Below are 23207 nucleotides of genomic sequence, written 5' to 3'. Positions count from 1 at the left end.
CCATTTTTCCTTCACGGGCCCAACAGGCACGTGAGAAAACAAAGGCTCAGAAATGGAAATGCTACCGGTGGTGAAGTGCGCTACTTCACAACGGGACCGACCGTAACGGTGGGTGTGTCCTGAAGCCAATGGGGGGGCTGTGTTTTTCTTCATCTCAGTGACTTGCCACTTGACAAACGGGAGGGGGGTGATTGACTGTGGCGCACCCGAGACCTAAGTGGCTGCAAATTAGAGACTGTTTGCGTCGAACGACGTGTCGAAGATGAAGGAGTTAGGCACCTGGTACCGAGTGTTGAGCAACAGCACCAATGACACTGCCATGACAGGATCGGTCTACGCGTTCATCGAACACCCTCGGTAACGATCCCGGCCCGGTACCGGATAAGGAGGAGCTGGAAAATGGTAGTCAATTGATCGTTTATGATAATTTGGTTCGGAATGGGAAGCGTAACAAGCAGCCAACGGGCGATCGTTTCGGTGTATTTTCGTCCCCCCCGAAGCGCTTCACAATGTACTACGATCGGTGGCAAAAGGTGCGTTGTGATTGAGCGATTAAAGCTCGGAAAGGAAAGCGTTGCGCATGGAAATGTTGGGCAAGTGTGACGGGGTAACACGGTGTTAACATGATCGCGATAGAAGCTTAGAGTGGAATTGATTTTTCTAAATGTATATTCATGGTGCATGGTGCAAGAAGTAATAATGTTTGGAAATAATTGCTTAATTTTTAAAGTCTTATGAAAACATCGTATCGTTCGTTCAGGATTGACTATCCAGCTACGGCTAAAAGCAAGTCACAGGAAGTCAGAAAAGGCAGTACTATACCTTTTGAGGTTATAGTAAGCAAGGATGAAGATCGTTCTTTTTAATTCTTTTGAAGGTTCTTATTAGGTCATAGTCATTGTCATATAAATAATTCAAGGACTTCAAAGGAAGGCTCTATCAATACTTTATTACCAGTAATCCTTAACATTCTATCTTGACTAGAAAACTATCTTCTTCTTCCTTTGCACTACAACTTCGAGAGGTCTCGGCCTGCCATTTCTGAGTGTCTGTGACTTAATTTTATCCGTAGTAAAATAGTCAACTCTACGTACGGCAAGGTGGTCTGGATGGGATTTGCACATTGTTGGAAATGCTGTGATGTAAAAGTCTCTAAAGGCTACTTATCAATCGTCTTTAATTCATTTTCTTGTGTTAATTATAGTACAAATTAAATGTAATCCTTATAATTAAGATTAACCTGTTCAAACCTTTTAAAAATACCCCATTCTAGTTCCATTTCCATTTATACCCCTTTGCCCTTAAGGGGCATTTCAGTAAATTAACACTGATTAATTTACCCGCCGATGCGTCATTAGATCGACAAACTTGCGTGGATAATAAACTTCACCCATGTGGAGCTTGCATGCGCCACAAAAGGTGACGGCAGTGTTCCTGTGTCCGGTGGTCGATCCCAGCGCCTAACCGAGGCTCGCGAAGGGCGCTCGATTCAATTACCACTTCGGTGGAATCTGTTTTACCATCTCATAAATAAAGGTGCAATTCCAGTTTTCATACCACGGTCCCCGAGTGGATCGTGGCATCATGTGTGAGCCAACATCTAATGCAGGAAGAATGATGCAAAGCGAAAAAAAACAGCGTGGAAACCTGCCGTAGAGTAAGAGCGAACCTTACCATAGATGGAAAACCCCTATAGTGGCACCCTATAGTCGTCATGTGGGAGCAATGTGGAGAGAAATTGATCGATGTCTGCCACTTTTCTCACCTTCGGAAGCTTCCAAAGCCTCATCCGCACGGCATGGTCTATAATGTCATTTTAAAGGGCAAAGAAAAGGATGAGACAGCACAAAAAGGGCAGCCGCTATAAAAACGGTTCCCTAGTGTGATGGGTTTGTCTTGTCTTGTGCCCTCATCTGCCTTAGCCCTCAGCACGCTCAGAGGGTCGTCCAGGGTCTAAGATTGTCTAGTTTTAATTTCGTTTTAATTTATTAGCTCGCACCAAAACTTCGATTAGCTGCGGTTTATAGGTTGTATTTAAAAAAGCACTAACTTCTCACTCTTCCCTCGAAAGAGCGCTAGCGTTCAAGCGACTGTGCGGCTTTATGTTGTCCAGAGCAACACCTAATGCTATAGTGCGCACGCGGCGAATCGTGTCCGGGCCGGTCGTAAAAGTGCGTGCAGTGCGGTTGCATGTCTCCGGACGGTGGGATGCTGGTTTGTGGGGTCGCTTTACGACATCTGCGTATGAGCCACCGCTTCAATAGTGTTCTTTCTCGCAAAGCCCGCGTAAAACGTGAAACCAGTTCCATAAACTGCGCACCGCGGGTAGAAAAAGTGACAGCGACTAACACTTTTACTTGAACTTGAAAGTTCATAAAATCCGAAAGCGAAATTCGTTCGTTTAAGCGATGGGCGGAAGGGATGGTCAAAGCGGGAGAGAGAGAGAGATCGAGACATACTAGTTGAAGAAGGCAACGGTCGTGCAGAACTTGACCAAGACGAGATGGCTCGGTTGTGTGTTAGGACGGAACGGGGCGTGATAGCGTGGTTAGCCCTTGGTCCCACAGCTGGAAACAACTGGAACATGACGCCCCTGGGCGACATGAGGTTCCGTTCGTTTCGAATGTTGGAACGCGTTTTGGCGCTTTTGCTAGCCGAGTCTAGCTGCTGTGGGGTGTGTGTTTGATCGTTTCAGAGGAAGAAAAAAACAACACTTGAGGCTACAGAAAGACAAGATCGAAATTGTGCAGTTTTGTGTCACCGTGTGTAGGAAAATGTGGGAAGAAGCAATATCTTGACATGTGCGCTGTGCAATAACAAGAAGGCTGCATCGGATGCACGCAGCTATATATCGTTGCTTAATTTGTGTCGATTGTATTTAAGCTGCACGGTTATAAACGTGGTTTCAAATTTATGTTGATGCTTTATCACTCAAATTTATGTTGATGCTTATCAATATCTATGCATTTAACGAACAAGTAAGAAAAAGATTAGCCCTAAATTAAGCTGAAAGACGAAAAAAAGGAGAGCAGATGTTTAGATGAAATTGGAATTGAATTCTTGTTGAAATAGCATTTTTCTTGTTGGTAGCATTTTTCAGTAGTTCAAATGGACATAGGAGGCGTGATTCGAACCGAGTACCGAACTCGGTTGGAGTTCTGGGTTTGATTTGTTTCTAATATTTTATCCTGTTGGGCTACTTGTTGATTCCCAACACTTTGCCTTTATTTCATGAGCAATAAAGTTCAAATCACATGAAGACTGACTATCACAGATTGAGTGCAAGTAAAAGCAAGTGAAAGATGTTCAAAATAAGCAAAGTAGTTAGATTCTCGTTCGGATTGTATTGCCAAAGAAAAAAGAGGAGGAAAAATAAGAATACGATTCTTATGACTTTGTCTTGTAATATTTGACGTTTATATGCATCAACACAGCAGTTAAGGCTTTTATAAAATGAAAACTATACAAACAAAACTCATTACGTACATCTATTCCCAGTTATTGCATACTTTCAGGGGTAATTGTAGAAAATATATATTTTCTGCGTGAAACGTAAGGGAAATACAAAAAGTGTTGCTTAAAATCAAACAAAAGAAATGGAAAAACAATAGACTTACTAGTAAAAACAGAAAGAAGTTTATGTTATCTTTATTTAACTCCTTACAAAGTAGAAGTATGAAATATTATCCATGTTGGGCATTTTTTGCTAAAACTTGCAGCTTACCGACTTCATTATTTTTATTAAGCTTAATTTCATTATTTTTGTGCCTAAAAAAACTGCAAGTTGGCAATACGGTCGGCCATTTTTTGAGTTCACTGGCATACTCTAAAAATAACTTCGAAAGCTCTTTACTCGTAGACCCACATGCGCATTGCCCATTTTGTGTACCCGGAAGGCGTGAAGGCAGCGTGAAAAGTGACCTCCTGCGGCTAAGTAATCTATTACCAGCTCCCGGATTTGGCCGTTCATCCCATTTTACTTGGTGAAGATGTTCGAGATGATGCTATGAACTATGGGAGAATTTCAAAAAAGGGTTGCGGTGAAAAAAATATTATTTTTGAAATTATTTTTTAAGAGTGTTTATCGTATCCTTATTGAGAATCTGTGATTAATTTTATTTTGTTTGAAAATAATGTGTGCAATGGTGGATAATGTTCAAAATAATTTGTCCAACAAAAGAAGATTAGAATGTTCAGAAAGATTGAATAAATTTAATAGTATTTTGTCGTAATCTTTTAAATATCCTGATTAATGCCTTTGAACTACTGTTCTTTCAACTGATCGGTTTCCTCGAAACTCATAGTTCAGCACGCTTCCTCCTTTGCCATTCCCAGCGGGCACGTAACGAATTGATTAAGTCGTCGACGGCTGGCGGTGAAAGATCAGCTCGTTCGAGGCGGCATTTGGTCGACCGCAGGGACGTCGTCCAGAGCCATCGCCGTCCATCAGCCTGCGGGTGGATGACGAATGACGCAGGATTGAAATCGAATGTGCCCATACGACGCACGCTGAAAGGCTTTCGCCTTCCCGAATAGGACGTCTGACCGGCGGGCCAGACCCAAAAGCGAAAGTGAAAAGTTTTGCTCAGCACCCGGCCCCGGTACGAAATCGAACGAGTTTGAACGGTTTTGATGGCGACTGCCCACCGACGGCCAAGGGTGAACCATGTGGCGAGCCGTTTAGGTGGGAATTGTAATCAATTTAAACTAGCGCGCGTAGGGTGGGCGTCGTATGTGAGTGTGCAGACAGAACGTCAAATAAACGGAGGCACTAATCTACCGAAAAGTGGAGTGAAAAACTTTCACAAAGCCCAACGCGTTCCCTGGCTCGTGCTCGTAGGTTATTGTGCAGATGTCTTGGGGCAGCCTCCTGCTTGCGGTTGCCCATCGTACAAACCACCAGCGATCGACTTTTCGCCGACCTGAACCTGGAGGCGATGAGCCAACTTGCAAAAACGGCTGTCTCCTTGCCGGCATACGAACCTTTCTTCGTACCAAAACGAAAGGATTTTTTACCCTCCTTTGGATTTGTGCATAATTTTGCATATCTTTGGACAACGGTACGAAACGAAAGCAACGGATAATAAAAAAAATCACGTGTCCCGATATCGGACAAAATATGGACATGCCGGCCAGCAACCAAATGGCTGGTCACCGTTCTGTGGTTTGGCTCCAACAGCCGTTTCACAACACAACCGACACCCGACATAAGTCAGTCCCAAAGCTGACCTTGACCGCATTAAGAAGTCGAGCTTTTACGAACCCACTGCTCGGCGTTTCTTTCATCAGCCTAAACCACAGCGGCTTGGTTTATTGTTTTAGGCTTGTCCGGGGTGTTACGTTTTTCTGCGGATGATTGTGTGCAAATTATATGTGTTGACCACCCCCATAAAAGAGCGGCAAGATTGCTCGAGATCGCGAGCAAAGTGACGCAGTGTAAAGTGATCATAATCTCAGTTTGGCGGAGTATAAAATTAATTTGGAGTTTTTTCTTTTGTCACAAAACAGGAGTTTTTTTTTTTGTATAAACGGCAATCATAAAATCGTTACTGAAGAGGTTGGGGGTTTCCAGCCAGTGGAAAATAATGAGCTTGTTGTTGGCGTAAAGTTTGCAAACCATTTAGACAGCGAAAGGCAACAGAGATTAGTAGTAGCCATTTGGAGTTAATCTGTATTTATCGCGGTTTTCGGTATCTTAGGGGTAATTATGAGAGCAGGATTAATTGGATCAGTGTGGGATGATAATTATTATCCATTTGAAATAAAAATGAACTCAGCTTTTTCTCTCTCGAAGTCCATTATCTTGTATTTGATTGATATTTTTACCTAGGATGGGTGAAAGCCGGCTTCAGACACAGATTTCTTTTTTATTTGTGTTTGATTTTTTTTAACGTGGTAATATTGTCATAGGTCATTTGTCATATTGTCATTTGTCTAAGGTGCATACGCGCCTAAAGGTATGCAATGTACATCCACAATGAAGGTGTATGGTTTTAAAAACCAAAAAACATTCGCTGAAGAAGGCTGTCATTGCATACTTTTAGGGGTAGCGATCAAAACCTTCTAAATTAGACAATAATATTAGTTGAAAAATAGTATAAATATAAATTTATTTGGTTTTACGATAAATATAAGGATAGCTGGGATGAAATGATCATCAACACTAAGAATATTGCTAAATTTAAAAAAATATATATGATTGCATACTTGCAGGTATACAAAATTTTAGTTAGAGTCAAGCATAATATAAAACTAAGCAAAGTGGATGTTTTTAATAACCTTTTTTCAAATTTGGAGAATTGTATCATGATTCATGTTTTAACATTAAGAATATAAAATAAAAACTTAAAACCTGTGATTGCATACCTTCAGGAAGAAAAAAGCCCTTGCCGTATGATTTAATAAATTTTGTTTTATCTAGTAAAACGGTCGTATTGCTATGAAAAGAATATTAATTTAATTTAAGTTATATCTTATAAAATATAAAACGCAATCAATGCTTAAGTTATATTTAATCTTTTTAAACAATGGAAACTAAGATTCAGAGGAAAAATATGTTTATTATGATTTTGTGCTTAAAGAATTAAAAGAGGTGTTAAAAAACAGTTAAAATTTCTCATGTTCTTGATTTCTTACTATGTACTTGTGTTGAATTATAAGGAAGAAATGCAAACATAAATTACACATGACCCCTAATGGAATCCAAGCGAGGGCGAGCTTGACGGCAATACCGTAGCAGGAATGTATGTGGTCTCCGACACGGAACTGCTATTCGTATCCTCCCCCATCGAGCGGGTCGTATGGGAAGGGTGTCCGGTAGTGAGTGCTTTGTAAGTGAGTTCAATGTAACGCTGCTATCTCCATGTTGACCCTTGCACAGCCACCAGGTGTCGCGTACGATTACTTCTACGGGCTGCCTGCTGCTGAATGTCGCGTGCAGTGAGGTGAAAGTTGCGATAAATCAATGCGTCGTTGTCGCAGGAAATTGCAGCTGACCCGTAACGAGGTAGAACCGCGGCTGATTTTACCAACGTTCAGCTGATTTTGGAATGAAGTTATGCCAGAACTGAAACAGTGCAATCAAAGTGCAATTGCTTAAGAAGTGCCAATTTGCTTACTACGAATTTGAGATTCGTTTTTTGCTGCTGAGAAGTTACTTTGATTCGTTTTTTTCTTTCGCATAGCTAAGGAAGGCTAGCGTCACGCAACATACATTTTCTGGTTCGAGAGGATCGATTCCATGTCGAAACAGTAAAAAAGTTTTCAACCTTATCAGCTGGCTCGGCATCGAGCCACATTTATCATCCATCCTTTATCGGGTGCATCGATCGTAACAGTGACCGATTTTCCCCGCAATCAATGGTGCCGTGCGGTCTCTCGTGGCTTGTTTTCTGTTTCTGGTTGGTGTGCAAAATGAAAAAAAAAAAAAAACAACATCAGCATCATCGAAACGACGCTCCTTGTCCCTGAACTAGCACGGCACAAGATATATGAAACGTCATGTTTATTTATCTGAATAATTTATAATAATCTCTAGTCACCTTTTCCGGCTCCGGGGCCTGGCCTGCCAGCCCTTGCAACGGTTGGGCCGTATCATTTCCGTAGCTTTTCCCATTAAACTGGTCCATTTGTGTTTTAACTGGCTTGACAATGACTCGCTTGTTCACCGGTGTTAGGTTTCAGCCGATGCGGTACGGGAAATGGTTGTACCCGATCTGGTTGTACCACCATTTTTCCTTGATAACGCTCTCCGAATCCGGTGGGTGCTAAGGTGGTTTCCAACCCGTGTAAATTATGATACGATCAACGATCATCCAGCTAAACACATTTCTCTACCTAACCGCAGGTCTGTCTGACGAACGACACCAGGCATCCGATACGGCACACTGATGAAGGAAATGAGCAGTTTTGAAGCGGTTTTTCGCTCAAAACACATTCCGCTCAAGGTCGACCGATGGGAGGTGATCATCATTTTGGCACACAGTTTTGGTTTGAATTTACATAATTATGCACATCCATCCATCAGTGGCGGAAGGGAGTGTTCGTTTCGGCGGATGAGTGCAAAGTCTGCACTGTTTGGTAGAAAACATTGAATGGTTTTATCCGTTCGGACCAGGAAGTTGATATGATAAACAGGATTTTATGTTGTGTTCATGGACGAAAATTGGGATGGATGTGGGCACTTCAAACTCCATTAGGTTCATCTAAAAATAGGATTTGTGAGGGTGCTTCAGGACCACATATTTAATGAAATGCAATAGGATGAGGTGGTGTCTTCCCATACTTCCTAAAATTACTTAAAGGTAAAGAAAGAATTGAGCTTAGCTTGACACCTAAAAACATACAGATACGATAGAAAAGCTCGGAGAATGAATAGTAATTCTCACTTTAATCTGTTTTTAGGTTTTCCTCCCTTACTTTAGGTTTGCCATAACTGAACTGAGGAATACAAATTGTACAAGGTGAATTTAGTGACAGAGTATGAGCTCCTCTTTAGTTCATGATTGACCATTTTGAACAGGAAAATTCAACGATCTTTCCAAAGCAATATCAGACGCATAATTCAATAAAAATGGAATGCGAATGCGAATAAAAAATGGAAAAGGAATCTATCAAGCGATTGTTTCCAAAAACCATTATGTGAGGCAGGAGCACCTAAACTTATATTTTGTTTATAGAGTTAATGTCTTGCTAAAAGTATTCACCGAATATTTGAAGATTATTTTAAGAGTTAAATATCTCTGCCAGAAGGTCCAAATGTTGTCAGCTGATTTGCTTGATTGTATAAAAATAAATAATAAAAATAAATAATAAAAATACCACAAACATGCTGGAGTGTCAGCCGTTATTAATATCAATGTCATTTCTCTACTGACATCATCCGTGGTATCGATCGCAGACATCTGCTGATGAAGTCCTAATTAAGCGTTTTAATTTATTGCCCTGAACGATACAAAGATCTGAATAATTCACACGAGTTATTAATAAAGAATAAAAAAATCCATGCATTGAAGTACGGAACATGAACGAGTTTAACTCTTTTTTTTGCAATAAAACAAACTTCTTCATGACTAATAACCAAGCCCACCTTCTGCTATCGCGTTGATATTTATTCTAATCATTCCGAAACGATGCATTTCTATATTTCGACCGCCCATATTCGCAATTCAAAAGCATCGCTAACACATTCAAACATAATTTCCACGCCTCGTGCCACCACCGGTCAGGGTCAACAGGTGTACGTTCGGTATTTGTCGCGATGGAAGCTTATAGCCTGGGTGAAGCAGAAGAAAACATGAATCTGCAACCTGCTTCGATGCGTACCAAATGCCACCAAAACGCACGAAACCCGGTGTGATATTTTCGAGCGAAGAAATCATTCACGTAGAGCCACTACGAACGTTAGGAGGAGAAGATGTGCAAAGGCGATATTTAAATCAGCCCACCTTTGCCGCTGAATGACAACCGTAGAAAACTAGTCCAAGCTAATGGACAGTCCGTTTGCGGGCTGTGAAGTAGTTGGCGGAACCGGTGGCGACGATAGAAGATGCTTCTTCAACTTATCTAGCAATGGGAGCTGGCAAACCTTGAAGCGATAGGCGAAAAATAGTCGTCTTGGCGATGAAATGTGTTTCTTTTTCGGTGAATAATTTTATGCAGACAGGTTACTTCTGCTCTCTGCCAAAGCGTCCTAGCAAAAAATCGTCTCGATGACCGATCATACCGCAGCGATGCTTCTTCGCCGAGATTGGGCACACAGTTACCGGTAAGGTAGCAGCTCGTGTCATCTTCACCTATCCAGGATAGAGACGGCAAAGGAGACAGAAGCAGGATAGCAACAAGGCCAACAATAGTTTGGCAAAAATCAAGTCCTTGCAACAGATCGTCCATTTAGAGGCCGGCCGTTCGCGTCGGTGTGCGGGAACAAAACGTTTTCTGATTATATAAAGCGCATCCAATCGTACCGTTATCGTATCAGTTGGTTGTGAGATCTTCTCAGCACAGCATACATCAGCTCCCGATCTGCGTTTCGTAGTACCGTGACGTGTTTAGCAAAGCACACAGTGCAAAATGTTCCGAAAATTGGTGAGTTTCAGTGCGCAAGAATCCTCTAGCACTAGAGGTTGTGTTGTTCTAATAGCGATTGTGCGGAAGGACGGTAGCGTGTACGGATTTGGGGGGGCGACAGTCTGCCACGAAGCTTACGTTTCCACCAATAACCGTAGGGTGCTGGTTTTGTGATGAAGTAATTCGCATTTTTTCTCGTCACTGTTGCCGCTTCATTCGCTAAAGAAAATGCGACTAACTTCCTCGCAAAAGCTGACCGCAATGATCGGCGGAGTAGCAGCCAAGTGTGTGTGAAGTAAGGGCGGCGGCCATCTTCCGGACAGGCTTGGGCCACACATAGTGATCGTTTTTGATGCTCAATAGCAAACGGACAAGGGGGACTGAAAGTTGTGTCCTCAAATTAGAACAAACATTCGAGTCCTTATCTTAGTGTACAAAAATCCCTGTGGTGCTTCTAAAGCCCAAAGAGCACATAGACATTTGCTTGTACTAAAAGCATTTAGTACAAGTTACTATTTTGCCTACTCACTCTAACATGTGAAGTAAATTGCTCCTTTCTGAAGAATTTTAATAATTCCGTCCAATGTTTCCAAACGTTCCAGGTCGTTGCCTCCCTCCTAGTCTCGCTGGTCGTGGCTCTCCCCCAGCGGTCTCAGTCCCGCAGCGGTGGCGGCGGTGGTGGTGGCGGCGATGAAGCCGGCGCCGAAACCCTTAACCAGGACACCGTGATCAATGCGGACGGTTCGTACACTTACAACTACGAGACGAGCAACGGCATCAGTGCGTCCCAGGCCAGTAACGACGGAACCAACGCCAACGGCAACTTCGCCTTCACCGCACCGGACGGTGTGCGGTACGAGATCGTGTACATTGCCGACGAGAATGGATTCCAGCCGCAGGGTGCTCATCTGCCGACGGAACCGCCAGCACCCGATCACGTGATCAAGATGCTGGAGGATATGCGCGCCAACCCACCAGAGGGCGCCGACCTTGAGTCGCTCGATGCTACCCTGAACCGACTGCGCGCCACCCTCGGTTAGAGGATGGGATCGTGACAGTGGGTTGGCTACTGGAAGCTAACCCATAGCCCACCCCACGGATAGGTTAGTGAGATGAAAGTGTACAGGGTACTAGATAAAGGGAGCGTGCGCTAGCGATCGTACGCTAGTGTGTGTTTGTAAAACAATGTAAAATATGAAAGCCTCGCCATTTGCTCGGAAAAAATAATAGAACATGAGTGGTCTTTTCATTTCTGACTTGGAAAGAAATATTTTTGGCAGATATATCGTGTCTAGGTTCCTCCAATACATTGTTGTGTCCAGTTACTAGGATATCAGTTGATTTGGGAAGAACTGTTAACAAGCGGAATTACAAAATACACAGCTTTCATCATAAGTTGTCGTTAGAAGCACAGCTTTCTTCCAGGAGAGACTATTGATGGCCTCGAAAAACACCTACACTCGATCATCTTCAGTGGCTTTGCATGTTGATCATACCTTTGGATAAGTTTGGAAAGCAATATAATGGGTAGGTATTAAAAAAATCCACTACAAATCTGGGCTCGTCCGGGAATTGAACCCGGGACCTCTCGCACCCGAAGCGAGAATCATACCCCTAGACCAACGAGCCACATAAACAATAGAAAATAACAACTCAACAAGAAATCACTTCCAACACGCTCCAATCATTGTTGTATCAATACACAATAGTAGGAAGGGTGAATTCTCTCTCTCGAACCTTCGAAGACTCGCATTGAGCTGTAAGAGAGCTTTTTTCCTCATAGCTATAAATAGCCCCCATTTACTCTCTTCGTTGAAGGCTAGCTTTGAGTGGGGTTTTACTTTCTCTTATGGGCGGTTTAAGACAGCCATCAACGTTTTCCCCAACAGAATCGTTCATGCCAGACCCTTTCCTATAAAGCCCACAGACAACCACCACTCCACTAATATTTGACACCGGGTTTATTTCATTTCCGATTGGATAACAAACAAATTCAATAACGAAATTCAATTCTTCTACTTAATACTACTGCGTGGTGAAAACATGGCGAAATGGCAAATTGGTGATCAATGATGTTTGATGCATGTCTGATGAGATGAGATGTTGCCTGATGAGTGGTTCCAGTTCCGTGTGATCGCTTAGTACTGTCGCAACCGAGCGATGGTGGCATCGAGCGCCTCCAGACTGAAGTCCTTCTGGTCCTTGGGCGGGTTGGCACGGATCTGCTCCAGGGTCTTGAACACGTGCTCGGGCGTCGGTGGCGGGGTCGGCAGATGAGCACCCTGCGGCTGGAATCCGTTCTCGTCGGCAACGTACACGACGCGGTACTGGACACCGTCCGGTCCGGTGTACGAGAAGGCACCGTTGGCGTTGTGAGCTCCCAGACCTTCCTCATGGGCAGCGATGCCGTTGCTCGTCTCGTAGCTCCAGTTGTAGTGACCGTCGTCCTTCAGCACATTCTCGTACGATACGATCTGGGCGTGAGCGTCCGGGTTTTGCTGGTGCGAGTAGGCCACCCGATCGAGCGGTCCGGCGGCAACGGTGGCCACAAGCAGGGCGGTAGCGAACACGAAGCGGAACATTTTGAGTGTGGTGTTGTAGCCGGATTGCTGGATCGTTGTGGAATGATGACTTATGACCGGAGTGTTTGACTTTATATACTTCCCCACACACGCATGACCGGTGCACTAGCAAACGTCCCTCAAATATCTGCCCCAAACACTACAAATCCTTGCTCGGTATTACATCAGCTGGAGTCTTAAAAACCAACGCTCCGAAGGATTGACGAGGTCAGTTTTGGGGTATTGGAGCAGGCCGGTGTGGTCGGACACTAGCTTCCTTTCCAAAATGTGTCTACTCTCACGCGTGTACGCACACATGCCCGAACGAGCACGCGCAAGTGTAGATTAATACAGGTTTATAAGACTCCAAAAACGAGCCACTAGCCAGGGAGTCGCCTAGCAACAGACGCTAATGAGCAGTTGAAGCAATTCGTCTCATTCCGCGTGTGTGTGTGTGTGCCCGGCGTCGCAAAGGTTGGGCCAAAGGATCGTTATGATAAGATGGAGTGCTGATCAAATCGGACTGCAAATAGAAGAAAGAAAAAAAGCGGCATTCCTTTCCAAATTAAACGTTGGGAGACACTTATAAAACATTGTTGAATGCTTTTGCGCGCTTGCTCGCTCGCCCTGTCTGTGTCTCTCGTTCCTTCTTCCCTATCGCTTCATTTTCCTTCCATTTTCAATTTACATCACGTGAACCGGCAAAAATGTGTGTCCAATTCGACCTGTTCGCAAAAGTGGAGCAGTTTTTTGTTGTTGTTGTTGTTGCTTTGTTTTCGCGTCGTGAACCTGCCGCCCCGGCGTGCAATAGAAAGACTTTACCGCCAGCGCAAGCGACGAACCCTTGTCGCATGTTGTCGGGCGTGTCTCGTTGGTGTTTCGATCGAAAGGACCCGCATACCTGCAACCGGGTCAATGTCAATGGTTGGCGAATTTGTGCGCGCGTGTGTGTGTGTGTGTGTGTGTGTGTTTTTTCGCCATTTTTTCGGTTTGTAATTATGTCTCCGTACACAGGCCAGCGTGTGGGCCGGTTCCGCACATAAAAGTGACCGCCCTCTCGGACGCGCAACATGGGCGTCCCGGAGTAAAGTGGAGCTTGGTCCGGACCAAGCCCAGCTCGCTCAACTCCTGTTCGGTGGTCGGTGCCGAAATCAGTTCAATCGGCCCGTAGAATTGCCAATTTCTGCCAACCCATATGGACCCGCATGCCGGACGGTGGTTGACCTCAGAGGTGACGACTCTCGACATAGCTGCCAATGGTCGCCCATGTCGGACATGTGTGTTGTGGCTCGATTTAGCCGTGGTACCGTCAGCGGTGGGATAAAGGGAACGCACCGGATTAGCCGTGGAAGGCCGATCATGTTACTGCCGGCTGGTTGTGATCTATCTGCCGACACTTTTTCGGGGAACTGTCCTTACCTGTTGGGCGCTTTCAAAACGCATTTGAGTGCAGCTCTAATTGGCGGTGCTTGTTGGCTCGATTGTAAGCTAAAATGGGAGCGACAATTCGAATTGAGCGATGATTTGCTGATTAAATCGGACAGCGTTGTTGTCCGTTCGGTAGGGAGTCCTGTTCGAGGAGAGCCTTGTACTTTTATTAGGTTGAACAAGTCTGATCGGGATTTAGTAAGGGTAGATCTAATTGTAAGGGTGTAAATCTTATTTCAGCAAAAAGGATTGGTTGGCTTGGGTTAATATTATGATATGTACTAATTTAATGACTTTATTTGGAGGACACAATTGCAAAAAGCGTAAGTTGACAATAGTTTTAGCAAATCATGGATCAATTGATGACGATTTGTTATTGAAAAATATATGAAATATTCTATTGATTTGTTTTTTAAAACTATTCTTGCCATCTTGGGTAATTTTTAGTTATTTCCATTAATTAACTGTTATGGCAGAAAACTTAAAGGTTAAATTGAAAACAGTAATGCAATAGTGAAAGACTTCAAAGTTTACAAGAAAATATTTTTTTGTGAATTATGTTTGGTAGAAATACAAAATATTGTCTACATTTAATTGATTTAATTTGCATAAACAAATCACGACTTTTAACCAAAAGTTCGCCAAAAAAAACATTAAATAAAAATAACTTAATAAAAACCTTAAAATTTCATTTAAAAAATCTTTTCAAATGTTGATATTTTTTAAAGATATGGAACTTAAATATAAAATCGTATGAAGAATATACAATGATATGATTTTTGTTATCAGCCTGTTAAAAGGATTGTCCAATCTTCAGTGAATAAAAAAGCTTTTCACCTACTTTCGTTCTAGAAAAAAAGTTAATATATAGGGAAAATTTATACACCTGGATAATATTATCAAAAACAACTGAAGAAACACTTTTATGCTTAAACCTGATTAATGTTTGTTAACAAGTTGTACAATTTAAAAAAAGTGACGCTTACTTAAGAATAATAAATGTATCGCATTAGAATACCTCACGCCAAAGTGAATTCATTTAAACAACACTAATTTTTTATTATTTCTAAAAATAACCAGAATGTCTGATTCATTAGTGTTGATGATAGTTAGTTGAAAAAAATAGAAAATAATTAGAGTAAATAATTTAAAATCTTATAAATTTAGAGTGTGAAGATATTGTAAATCAAGCAACGAAACAGACAAATTTTAACTAACCTACTAAATTATTCACCTAACTTTTCAATGACGAAATACGTATACATTTGTTGCATAATTTCACAACTGCACAGAGGCCCGTGTTCGTGTTCGTGTTGTACATAATCCATCGACTAAAGCCGACACAACAACCATCACGACAACCGCACGGGTGAAATTCTTATCGATCCACCTGCTCGCGCCGGCCTGTCTCCTTAATGCCGGTAATAGGGTTTTATCCTTTCTTGGCACGGACATGATGGTCGTATCCAACAGCGTTGGAACGTTGAAATTCCTTCAACATATTTTCTCCCTAACCCAGCCTCCGCAAACGATCGCTGTAGCCATTTGAAGCTCGAGTTAGTTCATTAATTTATTATGGACCTGTGTTCGGGGGGATCCTCCGCCGTTGCCGAGCACCGAAAGCGACAGCAGAACTCGACCGCGTCCCGGTACGGAATGAAGAGAAATGACTTTACCCTTCACTGGACGTAATCCCCTAATCGATCGAGACGGATTTTCGGTGCGTTCGGTGCGTCTGGCTCGTAACCAAATACAAGAAATACCGGTCAGTTCAATAATGATTAGCAGCAACACGTTACGGAGACATGCGTTAATGAAAATTTAATCAATCACCTACCTGTTGGTGTTGCACGGACATTGCGTGCGCGTCTGTTGCCACCCAAAATCAGTACCGTCCTACGAGAAAACGGTTACACTTGACCTTGGCCCTGGGTAGCCGCACACCGTCGGACCGAAGCTGGAGTGTTCGCCGAAAGCCCCCAACTCGGGTCGGGTTGCAAACGAACCGCGATCGCGACTGACCTGGTGTTGGGCGTGTCGTGCGAGTGTATGTATGATGCAGATTTTTGGAAGTCGGTATAAATTAGGGAACTGGATCAGTTGTCAGCATCAGTTGCAGCTAATCAGCCGTCGTCGTCAATTCATTAGCGTGTTTCGTAGCAAATCCAACGAACAACTCGACACTCAAAATGTTCCGCTTCGTGTTCGCTACCGCCCTGCTTGTGGCCACCGTTGCCGCCGGACCGCTCGATCGGGTGGCCTACTCGCACCAGCAAAACCCGGACGCTCACGCCCAGATCGTATCGTACGAGAATGTGCTGAAGGACGACGGTCACTACAACTGGAGCTACGAGACGAGCAACGGCATCGCTGCCCATGAGGAAGGTCTGGGAGCTCACAACGCCAACGGTGCCTTCTCGTACACCGGACCGGACGGTGTCCAGTACCGCGTCGTGTACGTTGCCGACGAGAACGGATTCCAGCCGCAGGGTGCTCATCTGCCGACCCCGCCACCGACGCCCGAGCACGTGTTCAAGACCCTGGAGCAGATCCGTGCCAACCCGCCCAAGGACCAGAAGGACTTCAGTCTGGAGGCGCTCGATGCCACCATCGCTCGGCTGCGACAGTACTAAGTGATCACACGGAACTGAAACCACTCATCAGGCAACATCTCATCTCATCAGACATGCATCAAACATCATTGATCACCAATTTGCCATTTCGCCATGTTTCACCACGCAGTAGTATTAAGTAGAAGAATTGAATTTCGTTGTTGAATTTGTTTGTTATCCAATCGGAAATGAAATAAACCCGGTGTCAAATATTATTATGCTGTTGTTTTAGTCTTCTAGGTCTTCTTTGTAGGTAAAGTACATACAATTCCGATAAAGACTTCAGAAATTCAGTAGCTTAATTTATCTGAAAGTCTATTGACCTACTAACCAAGTTCCGTTCTATAGTTTTCCTTTTTGTCACAAAATCACCTCATTATTTTAAAATACGAGCCACTTCAACACATATGAACCCACGACAAGAGAAAAAAAGAACAAATTAAAATCGGAACCAACTTGTTCTTTCACGCAGCAATGATATAACTCTCTTTCTCTGACCTACATAGAATGCATTCTGCAGAAACCGAAGCACGCTGCTGCATTCTACCGACGGCAGCGATTTGATAATTGATTGCCTCAATTAAGTGAAACACATACGGCGCTTATGTTGGCCACCCGTCGTGTGTGGTTTTCGAGACACCCCATCGTACTGGCTCGCTTTCATCGTTCCACAGTGCTTTCCGCCCCAGACAGTTTGGAATGATAATAAAGAGGAAGAAAGTAGTGATATTTTTCTTTGTCTTATGTGACAACGCTTGTTAGTGCGTAGGGTTGACTGCGTTCTGCCCCGGTGGAAGCGCAGAAGAAATGTGAAAGAAAATTACTGGAAGCCGGTCGCGGCCGGTGTAGAAATTACTGTTTGATTGCCATTCTTTTGGGGCGCTGTTAGCACAGTACGTGGTGCGTTTTTTATCAGCGATCATGTCGGAGCTAATTAAGATTAACAGTTGTGTCTGAGCATTGGACGTGCGCTTCGCACGTGGGTCAATAATTTAAACGAAATGTTGATCAAAGAGAGTTTATTTTTGTTTGTTCTGTTTATGTAGAATAAAGAACAAATCACATAATGGTCAATTTCACAACGGTTTAACGGCACAACTCGAAGCGAACGCACATTCGGATGTCAGTATGCAATATGTTTCAAATGTAAACGCCTAAAGGTATGCAATTCGCAATGCTTCTCTTCAGCATAGCTTTGAGGGGTGCATCAATGCTGAGAATGGGTGTTAAATTAGTTAGGATTTAAGTTTATCTTTTAAGTATGTTCAACGAAAATGCTTTCACATCTAATTAAACACTTTGTTTGATTATATCACGTAAAATGTAACACATACATTATTTATTTTAATCTTTTTTTGATTCATTAAGGACAGCCTGGTCGTATTGGTATTCGTTCTAGTATTGAAAGTTTTTCTTTTTTGTTTGGTTTCTTATTGAATCGAGTTCTATAAGCATTTCCAGAATGTTATTGCCTTAATGTTACACGTTTAAAGCTATTTTTTTATTTTTTATATGTTTGCAATTATGCTTTTTATTCATACGTTTTGAGTTAAGAGTATGTGTTTACTTTAATTAATTTAAATGTGAATTGCGAATTGGAAGGAACATTGTAAAAATTGTTTTACTAAAGTTATGTAAACTTATAATCAACTCATAAGTAAATATGACAATCTGTTGAAAAACAGTTGTATGCTCGAAGGGAACTATACTCAATTCTATGCGGACGTTGAACTGACTATCTAACTACGGTATGTTAAGTTATTTTAAGACAAAGAAATCAGAAATGGCAGACCAAGAAGAGCAAAATCATAATTATTATGTAAACCAAGCTACATGACCTTCTTACGTAAGCGTACAAAGCCGAGTTTGAATAACTGAATGAAATTCCAAAGCAAAAACGAAAAAATTGCCAACACACCCAACATACACACGAGCATTGCTACCACATCTTTAATCAATGGGCCTATTTTGCACTCATTGAACCGGGCAGTGACGGGTACGAACATCAAAGATAAACAAACATCTTCCAGAAAACAAACACTCACCGAAACGTTGCACAAATATTAATCTAATTTCATCGTTTTCTTTTTACGCTCCGACTTATTCTGGCGCTGGATATGGTTCTACCTCTACTGTACGGGAGCATATTTGCACAGTTCTGCCGATTCTTAGGAATAATAAAGAGTTGAGCCTTTGTAGTGAAAACCATAAGTCCCTGCACAAAACCAGTCCCCAACCTTGCGCCAATATTGACACATTGAAACTAAAATGAAGCACTTCAACGCCCACGGATTAACGCCAGCCGACGAATGATTGCCACCTGCCGGGCCATGGTGGCGTCACGATCGGATGCATCGCTCAATGCACCCGAGTGGTGCCCGGTTGTGATTGACGTCTTCCGCGATCGAACGAGACTTCGTTGCTCGTTGGTCAAACGCGGAAAAGCACCAAATGTCACCGAGAGCAGTGGATGATTTATGCATATCGGATCATCACAATGAAAACAGAGAGACAGAGAGCAAAACAAATAAATCAAGTGAAAGGAATGGATCTGGCTGGTCTGGTTTATCCGGCTGTTTTGACAAAGCCGAGATAAATATAAATAAGCAAGAGGACTACAGCTGTGACCTGTTGCATTGCTAAACTGCAACAGCAGCTTCCATCATCCTTCACGCTCGTCCGCACCGGAGCTGATCTCCATTCATAATTGGACACAAATTTTTGGGAAATAAAATTTGCACCGACACTGGCAAGGCCGCACGGTTTTGGTAGGGAAGAGACGGCAGCACCGAGCGACAACTTAATTGGATCATAAAGATACACGCTTTATAAACGGAACCACCAAACAGTCAGGTCGGGCAGGGCGCAAATCGTTTGTTCGGTTCGTCCGCTGTTCTGTGTCTGCAACTGGGTAAGCTGGTTTTGCAACGCCATGACGCATTGGTCGGTTTACTTCGCCGACGAGTTGATAGCTGGCTGTGGTTTGAAATCTTTGCCATATTAGCATTTGCCGTTTGTTGTGTGGTAGAGCTTAATTTAATAAAGTGTCAATTGCCTTTAGGTCCGGATCCCTCTCGAGGAAGGCCCTTGTGAGTGGGCACGAGAGTGCGTGTGTGTGCCGCTTTTATTTCGTACATCCTCTTGCTTATGTGCTAGCGCAAATCATCGTCCACCTTTTTTGATCCAATATTTGATTTGTCCACGTCGATCGGTCGTCGGTGATCGTGCGTGCCGGATGTTGGAGAAGTTCAAGGTTCTTGGCGAGGATGATCTCGATTAGCTGAGTTCGCTGGTGCCGATTGTTTGAACGGAATAAGTTCACCCATCTAATGAACAACTTTTGCAGGATTGGTTAATCAGATGCAATTAGTGTCGCTTAAGAATAAGCGAAAACGCTACTGATTGAGATTGTGTTTCATTGATAAGAAATTAGACTCGGATGGAGCAGCGTGAAATGAGGAACATCACATATCTTACACATTTTTATTTGTTGTTTGTATTCAAATATTAAAATATAACCGACCGGAATTTTGCTCTCCAAGAATATGCTTACGTTTGAAGTCCTTGTGCGAAATGTCACCCTCTTCTTTACGGGCGATAAAGTCGCGAAGGTGCCTAATGGAGGGCGCGTGATCCCTTTTTCCCTGTCTCTCGAGCTCTGATTGGATGGATGCAATAAAATAAATCTACCCAACAGGCTACCCAAACCATTGTGGCGCATATAAAATATGAGTGCTCAGGCTACACAATCGTCCGATAACTCATTCGAGGAGGTCCATCCCCGAAGTTTACGCACCCCGTGGGTGAAGCGTGAAAATGAACCACCCGCACACACTCCTGCGTCCCCTGTCCCTGGTACTCGGGTTCAATAAAATAATGAGCCTATAAAGTCGATGCTTTAATGACGAGCTGCTAATTTGCGACGCATTTATTCAAATGTGATGTCTCGGATTCGAGCGCTGGGGAACCCATCTGTCGAAACTGAATGGGTCGGGGGTTTTTCCTTTTTTTCGTTCGGAGGCAACGAAACCTAAACGAACGTTTTGTTTCGAGCCACCTATCCACAAGGAACATAAATCAGGAGTGTCGTCAGGGTTGTCGCGTGATGAGGATGATCCGAAAACGGTTTCAGATTTGGGTCGGTTTGTAGGTGAAGGGAGCGGAGGAAGCTCGGATTGCTTTGATGCGATATGAAAGTGACAGAAAGAGGTCTTGATGGTGGTCCATAGGTCAAAGGACCTATGTTATCGGTGGAGTTTGATAGAAGTGTGAGCTCGATCATAACTTGCGAAAGACAAATACCGTGAACTGGGATATGGATTTGGGACACATAGTCACATAGTCGAGAGCAATATCAACTTTTTGTGAGATATTACTCACCAATATAGTATGTAGTTGTGTACTATTAGGACTAGACAATATCCTCGAGAGGTCTCGGCCTGCTATTTCTGGGTTTCTGTGACTTGATTTTGCGTACGGGCCGGCGGTCTTGAATAGGATTTGAACCCCGGTCTTACGGTATGATTCAGAGAAGAGACATATCATCGACTGGATTGAGCAACATTTGTCCATGATCCAGTCTCAGACCTATTTAAGAGAAGGTGATATGTTGTATTATCGCAGCCTCAAACAATGTCTGATGATCTTGCTCTTCATAAAACATTTGAAATATAGCTATGAATCCGAAGATTTCTTACAACGTCTGGCTGATATCCAATGGTTTAACGTCCTATAAGGGCCCCTTGTCACTCAGCTTCTTCATTGTGTACAGATTGACGGCATTATGAGATGGTTCTGAGAAGCGAGGGCCAACATAGTCTAGGATTTACTTGTACTAAGATTTTTCTTTACGAACAATAATCAAGCGCTTTCTCTAACTATTCTAACTAAATTCTAACCAAGGTACTTCTTGAACTAGTTTGTAACCAGTTCTGGCTTTTTCTAAAGAAGTTATAGGCCACCACGTTGCAATAAGACCTGGTCAAGGCTTCCAAACAATATTATACGAAGAACCTCTAGGATGGAAATGGATCAGTTCAAGCGTTCAAAATGGACGTTAAGTTTGACGGGAGGTATTGTCTCTACGAGTTCTTGGAATCGATTCTTCTATATTGTTGTTCGCTTTCAAGAACGAAATAGTTTTAGGGTACTAATTAAATTCTGAGAATCAAACACTTTTCACGAGATCCACTCCAAGAACGACTTGAACAAACTTAAACTTCCATTATTTCAGGCATATTGTTGAAGAGTATCCCAGATAGCCTGTCATTCCGTTGTGAAAGCACTGCAAGCGTTTCAGTTCATCACAAATTCCATGTTCGGAGTTCGACCTCAGAACGAGACTTAGTTATTAAAGATCAATTCTGAATCAATTAATAGTATAGTTGACATTTGCAATTTTTATGATCGGTCAAAATATCACACAGCGAGTTCTCGATTTTTTTTACTGTCGTTTGATCACATAAAACACAGTTCAAACAGAAATATTTAGCTACAGAAATCTAAGCTAAATGATGCAAAATTTTACGACCGTCCTACCGGCCGAAGCTCCGGGTCGCTTCGCATTTTCATCCACAGGAAAAGTTGCTCATTAAATTGCGGCGTAGCAGTAGGAAGCTGCTAAGCTCCGCTGTCACCAAGTGAGCGGTGGAATTAAGACCACTTAAGTCGAAAAGGAAATCCTGTCTCGTCGTAGGGGAGGGATGGAGTGAGACCTCAACTCCCCAGGGGTTTGTCAACGGAATCGAAGCAAAAGAGGCAAACACTTCTAGGTCGATTTTTACGATGTGAAAGAGCAAACATTAAAATAGCAATTTAAAATTGCCTAAACAATTCCCGAAAGCCTTGATTTTTAAACACGTTACATTTGAGTCCGGAACATCTGTAAACCCTTCTTCTCATCTGTTATCTTAATCATCTTCACGCCTACAATCGAACGCCCGTTAGAAACGCACCAGGAAAAGGCACTGGCAGCAAACGCTCATCGAGACATGCGTGAGGCGATTCACAGCGCGGCGGCCCGATGATGTCACTTCAATATTTAACGTTTTCTCGAGGCAATAAAAGTTTGTTGGGCTAACATTTCCCACAGAATAATGTGCGTCCCTTGCCGGTCTTTTTCTCCCATCCCATGACCCATCCGACACAAACGGTCCATTGATTTGGCTCTTAGCGCTCGCACACTCAAGCATGCGCCACGGACCCCAAGTGAATCATTATCAACCGGCTGAGCTTTTAATCGACCGAATATCCAAACAACGATCTTTATGTCCGTCGTATCTCAGTTTTTATGTCACACCTAATTCGATTAGGTTGTCCTCATAAAATAATATGCCACAGCAGCTTGAGAGGCGGGTTCAATCGGTGATCCCTGGAATCGATTGATTCGGATGTGTTAATCTTAAGCGTGCCGAGGTGGTTCGTTCGAAGCGTCCAACATTTTGTTCCACAAAACGATTCAGCAAAGAGTTGAGGGTGGTTGAGTGTTTCGTTCGTTAAAGCTTTAAGCAAATATATCGCTTTCAATTGTAATACTGAT

General features: G+C 43.0%; 3 protein-coding genes and 1 non-coding gene across 4 annotated transcripts; 2 read left to right on the top strand and 2 right to left on the bottom strand.

Annotated features, from left to right (window-relative positions):
* The first annotated feature begins 9966 nt into the window (after positions 1–9966).
* LOC118513465 (cuticle protein AMP1A-like) lies at positions 9967–11295 on the top strand. The gene is made up of 2 exons (XM_036059242.1): positions 9967–10086; positions 10671–11295. The coding sequence occupies exons 1-2, from the start codon at positions 10072–10074 to the stop codon at positions 11106–11108; spliced, it is 453 nt and encodes a 150-aa protein (XP_035915135.1). The 5' UTR covers positions 9967–10071; the 3' UTR covers positions 11109–11295.
* A 330-nt stretch (positions 11296–11625) lies between these two features.
* On the bottom strand, positions 11626–11697 carry Trnap-cgg. Its single transcript has one exon. It is a non-coding gene; the product is annotated as a tRNA-Pro (tRNA).
* A 314-nt stretch (positions 11698–12011) lies between these two features.
* Positions 12012–12717, bottom strand: LOC118514320 (cuticle protein CP14.6-like). The gene has a single exon (XM_036061104.1). The coding sequence runs from the start codon at positions 12648–12650 to the stop codon at positions 12207–12209; it is 444 nt and encodes a 147-aa protein (XP_035916997.1). The 5' UTR covers positions 12651–12717; the 3' UTR covers positions 12012–12206.
* A 3463-nt stretch (positions 12718–16180) lies between these two features.
* LOC118513290 (cuticle protein CP14.6-like) lies at positions 16181–16871 on the top strand. Its single transcript, XM_036058863.1, has one exon. The coding sequence runs from the start codon at positions 16247–16249 to the stop codon at positions 16688–16690; it is 444 nt and encodes a 147-aa protein (XP_035914756.1). The 5' UTR covers positions 16181–16246; the 3' UTR covers positions 16691–16871.
* The last annotated feature ends 6336 nt before the right edge of the window (positions 16872–23207 follow it).

The sequence above is a fragment of the Anopheles stephensi genome, chromosome 3 (genome assembly GCF_013141755.1).
Source record: "Anopheles stephensi strain Indian chromosome 3, UCI_ANSTEP_V1.0, whole genome shotgun sequence".
NCBI lineage: Eukaryota > Metazoa > Arthropoda > Insecta > Diptera > Culicidae > Anopheles > Anopheles stephensi.
Note: the sequence above shows the minus strand (reverse complement) of the source record. Positions and strands in the feature narration are given on the sequence as shown.